Below are 11,682 nucleotides of genomic sequence, written 5' to 3'. Positions count from 1 at the left end.
ACTGAGGAAGGCAGACTGATGAATTGATGCCTTCCAGTCCTGTGTTCCAAGTTATCCACGTTGTGCTATTTTCCTTCTGGAAGTTCCAAAAGGAATACTTTTCTATAGAAATTTCTATAGGAAATTCAGGTTTTGAACAACCAGAATGTTGACGCTGCCGTTTTCGTCTTACACACACGTCTACATGTATGCGTGCACACATCAAATTGATGCAAAAATAATCTGGCTTCTGGACTCATTGCATACTCAATAGCTGTACTCTGCTTTTTCTGAAGGGATTTTCTGTCAGTAGTTGGTTGATCCGTCTTTTTAGAGTAGCTGTATCCAACAGCTAGAGAGTCAGGATTATATTCCTGAGTTTAAAAGCCTCTGGGAATTGGAATAGGAGCATATTTGATATTATTGGGTGTTGCTCTTGATCCCTCTTTTAAAGAGTAAATAGATAAATAGGTAAATAGTTCCTCCACATCTGAGCAAATCGTTGCTCTGAAGGTCTAGCTTGATCCTTTGTTCTTGGGGAGCCTTCAATGTTAACTCTCACAAATACGACTGTGGTGATCTTGGATGTTCCAGTCTCCCAGACGCTCCTTTTTATCCATCCCCTGGAGAGTCCCATTCTGTATCAGATGTGAGAAAGGGGATGTATGCTCATACCCTTTTCATCCATTTAAGCTAACACATCAAACAGGCTAAAGTAGTACAAAACCATCACAAAATAAAAAGTTCAAATTTGGTGAACTAATTTCAAGGGTGTGTACGCTGACAGATACTTGATGCTTTTTGTTGAAAAGGGGGTAGTAAGAAAACCTGCTTTTAGAGATCCCGTGCAATGCATACTCTAAGGCTATGTTTTTTCGACTGGCTATTACAGCCAGGGGTTGAGCTACCTGAAATAAACCACCACTGCTCCAGGAGCCACGTAACTGTGTCACCTCAGCATTGAACCTATCTTGTTATGCTTTGCATTTTTGAGCACAGCCTGTTCAAACATCATCTGCCCTGTGGTATGATTTCAACATCAGACTCCTCTTAAATATGTTTGGACCTAATTAACTTATCTTCTGCACAAACCACGCAATCTTCAGTAAACGTTGGCTTTTCCCAAGATGACATTGTATGAAAATCAGGTGAGTACACCATATAAAAACAAATTAATTCCTCTCCTGTTCTTCCTCCTCGCTAATTATTTCTCTTGTAAGTGTGCTGCCCTAGAAAAAAATGTCAGAAAGTGTTTCCTGTTTGGTTTCCAAAGTGTTGACAGCCCTCGGTGCTTTGTATCATGAATTCCAGGCACACAGAAAAGCTCGTAATAGTTATCATGATTAATGGGTAAAGTTAATTATTCATAGATGTTACTTTGCCATCCCTGTGAGTCACTAGTGTACTATCCTCATTTTATACGTGGGAGACTAAAACAAGATTAGTTTTGCTGGAGGAGGACCTGGGCACATCAAGAACTAGGTGCTCCACTATCTCATTTCAGCCGCTTCCTGAAATCCATATTTTGGGAGTAGGTTTGTCGGTTTTCTCTGGTGCCCCAGGATAGGATTCAAGGCATCCAGAAGGCTGCCAGAGCGAGCTGCTCCATGAAATGTTTTGTCCAGCTGCAGCATTTCTCTCTGCCCTCGCTTCTGAAGCTTTGTACAACCTAGCGTAAGGCTTGTGGGGTTGGAAAGAGGGAGTAAGAGAAAACGTGACTTTGTAGCTTATGGATCTGAGAGAGGTTGAGGTTCTCTTCCCTACTCCCAGAGCTTTGTGTGTTTTCCACAGTTAGGGTGTTGGTGTTTTGTTTTGTTTTAATTCCCCATGTAATATAAATGCCAGTGTTCTCAGGAACATGGAGCTGATGCAGCTGTGCCCCTTGGCACTGAAAGACCTCGCTGCCTGGCTACAGGGCCCTTCCCTTGTCTTCCCCACAGCTTCCTCTGCGGCTGGTGTGCAGTAACACGACCTCCACAGGCTGAAAAGCGAACACCCGTGCATCTGGTCTCGGTGAGGCGCTTAAGTGCTTTACCCAAAAGGGAGTTCAGTGGGGGTTTCTGCGTTCACGAGGGTATCTTCCAACCAAAATTGGTCTTGCTACTGCCGTGGCTGGTTTAAACAGGGTAGGCACCACAGCCTATTTTTGCGAGTAAATGCATGAGTGTGGGCTGCAAACTCCCATCCACGCAGGGATTTTGACACTGGGACACAAAGACCAGAGCGCAGACTTTAGGAGGTAAGGACCACGCTGCTCTGGCTGGGCCACTTTAGACTTGCACAGGAGCAAAGTGCATCTTAGTGGAGTAACTGGAACACAGCTTTGGAGCATGACAGATGCTTCATGAGCTCACACCCTCTCATGGCTTGAACTCCAAATGACTTCTTTTGGGTAATATTTCTGTGTCTACACTGGGATATGAACCAAAGTCTCCTGAGATCCAGTCCAGTGAGCAATTTATTAGACCTTCCCTATGGTAAAATTCAAAGTCTTATTTTAGAGAACAGAAGAAAAAATATATATACTGTTTTTTCTTTTCATAAATACTTCTGGTCTTAGTTTTCTTACACAATGGCTAGAGAGAGGCTTTGTGCAGAGTGGGATGTTTCAGTGCCAATCCGTATTCTTCAGTACAGCAAGATAAGGAAGGAGACTGGCCCTCAGCAGCTGTTCAGCTCAAAGCACAGTGAAAACTGAGCCTCGTGTCTCACAAATTTGAAGCCCATCTCACTTCACTTTTGCTATTGTTACTCAAAGGTATATTAGATGCAGAAAAGAAACTCTATTATTAACTTGTCCGTGTCTCTTTAAACATTGGGAGAGACATCTCTAGAGGATTTGCCTGAGATGAAAGGCGTGGGTCTAAAACAAGCCCATGAGGGGAGGCTACAGATGCATCTTTAACTGGCCAGTTAGTGCGAGGCATCCAGCATGCGTCAGTTGGCATGGGCAGTTTCCCTATAAAGTAGTTGTAAAGTCTGTGAATACCTGGTGTTACCTATAATTACATCCCAGACAAAAGGGATAGCCTGAGAAATGCATCCGCCAGGTGATGTTATGAAACCGGAGTTGAAACGCACAAAAGAGGCGGTAATTAGCATGGATATTGTTCCAGGTGGTTTTAGATAGTATTCTCACCATCCCATGAAACATGACGATATAGCCCTCAGCCTGGCGGAGAACGATATGCAATACGTAATGCCGTTCAAAATGATACTGCGTTTTGATTACACCTCGATTAAATGTGGAAAAAAAAAAAAGTGGTAGATCATGTGGCATGAGAAAACAAAACAAAAAGGGGAAAATCTGTGAGTAGAAAAGAACTAGTGGTATTGAGTCTTGTGCTCTTGTGTGTATTGAATGCTTTACATCTCAGGTGCACTCCGTTCTAGCTTATGTAAAATTGGCATAAACTGCTATTCTGGAGGGTAGCATCTTTTGACCACTCTGCACTCCCTTCAGTTCAGTGTAACTAACAACTCTCAGTGACAAAACATGGGGAAGCTGTGTCTGTGGTGCCTGAACACAGCTAATTACCAGGGTCTGACTGTGAGTACCAGGCAGCTTTTCTGCTTCTTAATCTTAGGAAGATGCAGATACCATCCAATAAGTGAATGCAACCTTCCATCCCCTCCCTCTTCATCACACACTCCATTGAATGAAATTCATCAGAAAGCAAGGCATCCTTTTTGCTTAAAAATTACACGACAGCAAAACGGGCTTCAGATTATGTTGCGGGTGGGTTTAGTAGTAGTAGTAGTAGTAGTAGTAGTAGTAGCAGTAGCAGTAGTAGTAGTGTTTTCTTTGATATTCATTTAAAAATAACATCATATTTCCATGGCTTTCATATCCTTTCCCTACTAGCAGCCATAAGGGCAAGCAACTTGTTGTCCTTCTAAATAAGTCTCCGACTATCATACGAATCCAAAAACTTGTGCTTCTAAACAAAAGGGCAAGAATAATAAAGAAATATATAAAAAGAGGTATGATAAAGTTATGAGAAAAGGCAACGTTTAGGAACATCAGTCCAGTGCATTACAGTATATCTCTTTACAAAGTCCAGTCACTTAGAAAGATCTGCTTTAGTCACGTACACAAAGATGCCTCCTAATTCATCCCCTCTTCAACCTATCAAAAGTAGCATCAACTAACAAAGAGCAGCATCAATTACAGCTGTGTCGTCATCCCTCCTGTCGGTCAGAGGTAGATTTTATCTGGCACTTGACATCATTTTCCGAATTAAATCTAGCACAAAAATGAAAAATGCTGCTGCGCTGGTGGCAGGTGCGGCTCGCTCTCATTAAGTGGTTCACCTGGATCTGCTGCTCTGGGTTTACACAGAGCAGACCAGAAATCTTGTTTTCCGACATCCTGCAGGTCCCTTCACATGGTAGTGCCCTGGACAAGCACGCTGGCTTAGAGCCCTGCCCCATTCAGCTACGTGAGCATGACCTTGTTTCCACAAAGGCTGCCTGCTTTCTGCATTCAGTTGAAGAGACAGCAGTCAGCAAATTTTGTGTAGATAGAGAAGTGTTTAGCATGAAAAAATCTCATTCATAATGCTGCTGAGAAAATGACCTCTTATTTGGCCTTGTACTGGAAATTGTGTGACTACGAAGAGTCTGCTATGGGGATCTGACAGTGTACAGCAGCATAGATAAAAATAATTGTATTTTAAAAATAGCATCCACAATTCAATAAGTAAATAAACAACAATGCAATGCAGAGCAGGCATTAAGAATTCATGTGACAGTACTGTGAATTGTAGAGAAAATCTTTGTGTGGGCAATAAATGAGAGAGAACATACATAACAAAAAAAATCAGTATTTAAACTGAAAACTCTCTTAAGGACCATTAATGAATGACAGACCCATTCGGAAAGAAATCTTACCTACGATCAGAGGGTACTTTCCAAGAAAAAAAAAGTCCCAAATCATCAACCTGAATGCAGAATGCAGGTTCAGTGACAGAGGAAGACTGGTTTATTACCACTAATACGATGCCATCTTTATAAAAGGCAGCTGGATGTTAACACACAAATATTTCCATCTATTTGAGAGAATGCATCTCTTTCTAATACAGATCATCTTGTTCTATAGGAGGCAAATGAATGTATCTACTGGTTTTGTTGCCATCAAGCTGTGGACTCTGGCCTCTTCCCAGCTTGTTTCTTCTGTCTTTCCTCTCCTCCAGCATTTCTTTGGTCGCTGTTCGCTTTGGAAATGTTTACAGCCACATTGTACATGTGATGGCTCTATTTTCTACCTGTTATTTCCAAAGATACCACATAGATTAGTACCTTATGTCTGATGTTACCTTGAATTATTTAAAATCTTACACTGTAGTAAAAAAATTAAGATTTAGTCCCGTCCGAGACACAATAACCAGATACCAGGTTTGCACATGAAGAATGAATGCCTAGCCATTTTGTGGTCTTTGGAAAGACTTCTATTATTTCAATGTTTTTGCCCAAATAAATGAGTGACTTCAGACTCACCTGAACTAACAACCCAACCCTTGTGTAACAACAGGGCCAGATTCTCCTGCGGAGCTTCCCTCCTTCTTACTAATGCAAGATCTAAGTCCTTGATAGCTGTATTCAGGGATTTTAAGGTGACAAGGCCCACTTGATCATCACCTGCGCTTTAACGACTAATAACCATCGCTTGTTTTGAACTTAGAAATGTGTATCTGTCCAGAATAGTGTTTCATACTCAGCAGGTCTAAAGCACAAAGGAGAGGGAAAAAAGGGGGAATACATTGATTTGTCATTTATTAAATAATGAAAAGAAAGCTATTTGAAGGAAATCTTGCTTTCCTAGCCTCCACCTATGCTAGGCAGAGTCTGGTGAAGAGAAAAATGTGGGGAGGGAGACAGGCTTAGAGGCCACTGGCCTCCCAGACAATCTTTCAGTCTCCTAGTTGGTTTTAGTAACCTACACATGCAAAAAGTGTCTCTGCCACATGGTGCAAGTCTGTCCCAAACCCTCTGTGAGCCCACACTGTCTTCAGCTGCTGGGATATCAGTACCCTTCCTCCTTGTCTCAGCAGCAGCGTCCCTTTTTGGAAATCATGTGAAAGTATGATACTCAATTAAAAGCTTTCCAATCTAAACTCCTTGGGGAGACAAGAAAAAAACTCTTCCCAAAATGTGCCCAGACTGATCTGAGATGTAAAGGAAGGAGAGCACCAGGCAGGGATCTGAATTTTGCCTGGCCTCTGCCACTGATTCACTGCAATGCTTTCTGTAAGTCATTTGTGGAGCATCAGTGTAGTCACTGATGGAGGAAAAACAATATTTATTTCCTTTCACAGAATTGTCCTGAGTCTTACTAACCACTGCTTGTGCAAATCTTTGGATGAAAGGAAACATAAGAGTTCAAAGCTCTTATTATATATTACCTGTTACACTTTATAACAAATGTCATCACACTAAACAGGAATTAACATTCCAAAACCCAGAGGGTGGGTACCTTTTCATACCCATATATATAAAAGTCATCAAGTGACCTGCCTCAGAGGAAGGCTGATTGAAGACAGGTGAGTCTGAATCCACTCGGAGAATATCTCTTTAGATGCAGAAGACTTGATTTTTGCTTTGATTTATCATTTTGTTAGTTTTGTGATTGTTTCCCTGTTTCTACTTAAGACTTGGGGTGATTTTTGTGATGGGACTAAAAAATATGTCTGATAACTTAAAATTTTATAACATGAGAATTTTCTGTTTGTGGAAACAGCTACAAACTGTAGCATTAGGTATGGATTTACCATTGAATTAAGAGGTATTGGGTCAGGCTGCAGTGATCCAGGCTTGCAAATACTTGGTGTTAGGACTCAGAGTGAGCTGCTGAGAATGTACCCAGCTCAGGCAGCGGGAATTTGCTGGACTGAATAATCTCTCTCAGGGCAAGGGAGTCTTTCTGATGACATTGGTGGCCTGTTTGTGTTTGGGCATCCATGCAGTCTGGTTTATAGTGGAAATACCTGTTAGACTGGAGAAAAGGTCAGGCATTACTAAAATCAATAAGGCATTTTCAGGTGTTAATAGCATTGCAGGATGACTGCCTGCAAGGCTCATGGCATTGTTTCGTACTCAAAATATTCTTGGGAAAAAAAAAAGGCATTTCTAAGCTGTAAAACCTGCTCAGTTAAATGCCCTCGCCAGCAAGACAAGTGCAATCAATGTGTTTTTTTCCAGCCGATAACTATTATCTGATGATGTTTTGGAATTTTATTAATAAACACAAGAGGCATTCATTACTAAAGTGATTATCTGCCGTTGTCACACACAGGAATTAATGCAGAAATATTACTTTACCAGCAAAACCTTGGAACTGCCTTGCATGCTCTCAGCAGCAAAATGAGGGCTGTATTGCTTGATTTTTGGCAACATGTTTTTCCCAAAGCCTAACAAAAGCCACATTGCCTTTTGAACAGAGACATCTATGCACTCTGTAGTACACCGGATGTCAAACACCTGTATATTTAAAGCAAATGTACTGTGCCTCCTCATTACAAAGACATGCTGTGGGTGTTCAAGAGGAGCCATGAGAGCAAGCAACGGGCTAAAAAAATCCCTGCTGGCCCTGGCCACAGGTTTGGTGCTTCCTTTTTGATGTGATGGTGATGGCAAGGTGGCACGTGAGATGGAGGAGCTGTCCCTCCAAAAACTCCCAAATAATTAGGAAATAAGAAGCAGACAGGGCTCCATCACCCACTTCTCCTGCCACCACCATCCTCTGAAGCCAGCAGCTGCCAGGAGAGCCCAGGGCTGGGGAGGACCAGGGGGAGCTCTTGGCATTCACATTTTGTTCCAGGGCTGTTGAATTCCACCATCAACTTCTTCACTTTTTGCACCTTGCTGTGTTTTCAGGTGTCCTGGGGCAGCGGAGGAGAGCCATCACCATGGTCCCCGCGCTGCTCTTGCTGGGCCTTTCGGCCCTGATCGGTGAGCCTGGGCATGGGTTTGGTTTGCTGGGGAAAGCACCCTGCCCTGAACTCTTTGCAGAGTCACAGACATACCCAGCTAGCCTTATCTGACCTCTCTGCCTACTCAGAAACGGTCTCCCAGATGTCACGGGCTGTTTGATGGAGCCTATTCATTTCTCAGTTACTAAGGAAATTTGGGTAATTTGCCCAAGGCACACGCTCCCCTCAGCTAATTCCCCATGAGGTTGGGGGGACACACGGGAGATGTTCCCGTCTGAGGGGTGCTGGGCATCAGGGGGCCTCAGACAGGGAGAGGCCTCTGAGATAAATGTGGAGCCTGTGGCTCCTTCCCCCACGCCAGCTTTTAGGCCTAGCAGGGCAGACGCCTATTTGTGTAAATCATCATTAGTTTCATTTGCTTCAACCTATTCAAGCAGAAAAGAACAAATTCCTGTTCTCTGTCACTGGTAATGTCACTGACAGGGAGCAGTGGCCACGATATATGCTTGGCCAGCACAAGGTGGTTTGGATTACGGGCCTGGATGAATGCCTCGTGCTTGACTTGCATTCACCTGCAGCAAGCTGTGTGATACTGCTGTGAGATCTTATGTTTTCAAACACCTCCATTTCATTTTTCAGCTCCGTCTGCGAGTTACAGTTGCTATGGCGATATAAATGCTCTTCAAGCCCCCACGATTTCCTGCACAGCCGTGAGAGCCCCAGACTGCGGTAGGTATCACGCACCACTTGATTTCTCAGCCTACCTGTACTTGACAGAGAGATGCTGCGCCTGCCTGTTGTTACCACCAAATTAAATGTGGTGCAGCTATTCAATTAGCCAAAAGGGAGAATGAAAGCCCTCCCCCCTGCCCCAGAAACATGGCAGGTGCCATGAAGCCTCTAGACTTGGTGGGAAGCGGGAGGGCAAACTCCACAGGCAGGATCCTCAGCTTCTGAGTAGAGGGAGCCGGAGCAAACCCCACTTCAACCCATGCAGCTGTTCGCCAGCTGGGGCTGTAGCATTAACACCAGCACCCTCCCCAAACCCCGTTTTGTAAGGGCAAGTGGGTAAGGCTGCCTTTCCCCCGTCTGCAGGCATTGCTGCTCTGAGGAGGACAGCGGATGCAGACATCATTCGCCTGAGGAAATACGAGATCCCCATTAAGAGAGTCGCCAGAAACCTGTGCTTGGACCCGGCGCTCATTGCCGCCATCATCTCGCAGGAGAGCCGCGCTGGCCTGCTGCTGGACAATGGCTGGGACCAGGCGCAGCAGAGGTTCGGCCTGATGCAGGTATGGCCACAGGATAGGAGAGAGGAGAGCCCACAAGTGGCAGCACAGCAGGGGCTGCCTGTCTCGGGGCTTTGCCTTGGACTGTGACCTTCCCGTGTTCAACACTCGGACACACTCCCTTTGCAGACTGTGTTTTATCACCTTAGTTTTATTACAAGTAGGGTCGCTACTGTGAATTGTGAACTGGGAGTGTTAAAAACAAGGTGAAGCTACACTGGTGGTTGTGTTCGGAGGGAAAACAATCTTCTTGCTTGACTTTTCCAGATCGACAGGCGCTACCACCAGCCTTACGGGACGTGGGACAGTGAGGAACACATCAACCAGTGTTCGACCATGCTGGTGCTTGGGATCAATGAAATGCGGGCGAGGCACCCTACCTGGACCTGGGACCAGCAGCTGAGAGGTACGGCGTGCCCCACGCAGCAGTGTGGACATGCTGGAGGTTACGTGTGGAAACAAAGAGGGGACATTGCATTACTGGCACCATGAGGGCATTAAGAGCTGAGATTCCCAAACCAGAAAAAAACAGCCCTCTTCTACTTTTCACCATCAGCACTTTGGTCTGTGATTTGCACTGCGGTGTGCACATTGAGGCACTTTCACACAGGTGTAGGTTCAGTGTGATATCCTACACCCTCTTCCCGTGGGTTCCTTTTTCGTTCCCACACTGCCTTTTTTTTTTTTAATATGAATATTGCAGTAAGCTTTCTAATAACAGTTAGTCGACACCAGGTGATCACTTTTTGTTTCTATGAGGTGGAGGCCTCTGAGTGATGGGAGTGCTGTGCGTCTGTTGGTGTCACTTTTAAAGGGAAAAGGTCAGCAGCCTGGCAGATTTTATAGCATCTCAGCATCAGTTACTTTAAAAAAAAATATATATATATATATATTGGGTCAAGGACGCTTGGGATCCAGGTTTGTTCATCACCCATGTTATCTGTATGCTGCTTTATTCACTCTTTGCTATTTCTTGCTCTCCCATCCTTTTATACTGCAGCCTTTTGTGGGACCAGCAAGCTGTTCCTACCCACCTTTGGAGAGAATCAGGGGTTTCTTAACTATAGAAATAAGCATTTTGCAAAATGAATCACTTTTCAGTAAAAAGACCCAATTAGCAATTTCCCAAGCTGTTGTATATGTTTGATGAGATGCATTGCCCTTTATACTAGGAATTTTTACATTTAAATCTGTATTTCTCATTTATAAGCCCATAATAACTCTTTTTTAACTCTTCCCAGGGGGAATCTGCATCTACCGTGCAAGAATCGGCAACATCCAGGTCTACGATGAAGACCCCTGCGGCAGAGACAACTACTACGTCAACAGCGTGATCGGGCGGGCCCAGTACTTCAAGAGGCATGGGTTCTAGCTCAGCAACCAACCCCACCCCTGACCCTCTCCTCCACGTAGTCTAGCCCAGTAGTGATGGTAGTACCCAAAGCAGTTCCTCCAGGGCTCCTGGCAGGAGCAGTGCTGATGGCACCAACATGTTGCTTGCTCCAGTACACCCCAGCTCTCCAGTTGTACAGGGGCACGCTCAGTGGTGCCTTCCAGGGGACTGACAGGGGCAACACACCACGACCTCAGCGCCCTTAGAAGGCAGATGAGGACATCCCCGCTGGGTGAGGAAGCTCCTTGCATTAGGAGCTGAACGTGGGGCTGTTTGTGCATCCCCAATCAAGCAGCTCTCCCTCAGCATGGGCTGTGCTGTTGCCATCTCTTCTCTATGTCCACCTCCTTCCTTCTCCCCAGCCAACAGGAGGGAGAAGCCCCCGAGCTAAGGTCTTCCTCCCACTTGATGGTGCTGGCTGCTTGGCAATGAAGAGGCTCCTCTCTGAGTCTTTCATCTCTGCACATTTCTGTTAGCTGCTTATTCCTGGGGCCAGCCTTGTTGGGGGAACCACCAAGCGTTCTCCTGGTGCTCCTATGAGCCCAGGAGCCCCTTAAGGCCTGGTGACCCCTAGAGGGAGAAAAACAGCCTTGCACAAGGGAAATCCTCTAAATGGGAAACACTACAAGTGCTGTAGTGGGCATGCAAATCACCTTTCTGTTACAGAGCCATCCTCTGATCAGGAGCTGGCCCCAGGTATCCCTGTCCCAGGAGCTGCATTGCAGCAATAGTGCTGGTAAAAAACTCACCGCCTTCCCTCCTTTCCTTTGGCACGTTTGTGCTGGGGCCTGCTGAGTTTAAAAGTGTGCATTTCGTCTTCTGTCCTTCTGCCAGGAATCCTGACTTTTAATTAGGAGTGAATTAGCTCTGGGTGTATAAATTCTGTTTGAAAGTATTCTTCAATGTGGATGGGTCTGGGTGCAAATTTTGGTTTAATGAGAATCCAAATAAAGAGAAACAATGTATTCCAATTTTTTTGTTGCTTGGCAAACAACTCATCTTTGCAGTTTCACGAGGCCGGGTGGGTAGTAACATGTGGCTCTGGTAAATAACCCAGTGTGGGACTTTCTGAGAAATGAAAACAGAAAAC

The 11,682-nt window shown here is 44.8% G+C and overlaps 1 protein-coding gene across 1 annotated transcript; it reads left to right on the top strand.

Moving 5' to 3' along the window:
- Positions 1-6,407: 6,407 nt before the first annotated feature.
- Positions 6,408-11,563, top strand: LOC121065195 (lysozyme g-like). Its single transcript, XM_040547872.1, has 6 exons — positions 6,408-6,521; positions 7,855-7,929; positions 8,550-8,639; positions 9,006-9,202; positions 9,467-9,605; positions 10,441-11,563. Exons 2-6 carry the CDS (start codon positions 7,887-7,889, stop codon positions 10,569-10,571), a joined length of 600 nt encoding a protein of 199 aa, XP_040403806.1. The 5' UTR covers positions 6,408-6,521; positions 7,855-7,886; the 3' UTR covers positions 10,572-11,563.
- The last annotated feature ends 119 nt before the right edge of the window (positions 11,564-11,682 follow it).

Source organism: Cygnus olor, chromosome 1, assembly GCF_009769625.2.
Source record: "Cygnus olor isolate bCygOlo1 chromosome 1, bCygOlo1.pri.v2, whole genome shotgun sequence".
Lineage (NCBI taxonomy): Eukaryota > Metazoa > Chordata > Aves > Anseriformes > Anatidae > Cygnus > Cygnus olor.
Note: the sequence above shows the minus strand (reverse complement) of the source record. Positions and strands in the feature narration are given on the sequence as shown.

Excerpts from the sequence above, each read along its gene's own strand:
- LOC121065195 (XM_040547872.1), top strand. The coding sequence starts at position 7,887 with ATGGTCCCCGCGCTGCTCTTGCTGGGCCTTTCGGCCCTGATCG. Across the intron at positions 9,203-9,466 it reads AGAGGTTCGGCCTGATGCAG|ATCGACAGGCGCTACCACCA; the intron begins GTATGGCCACAG and ends TGACTTTTCCAG. Across the intron at positions 9,606-10,440 it reads CTGGGACCAGCAGCTGAGAG|GGGGAATCTGCATCTACCGT; the intron begins GTACGGCGTGCC and ends AACTCTTCCCAG.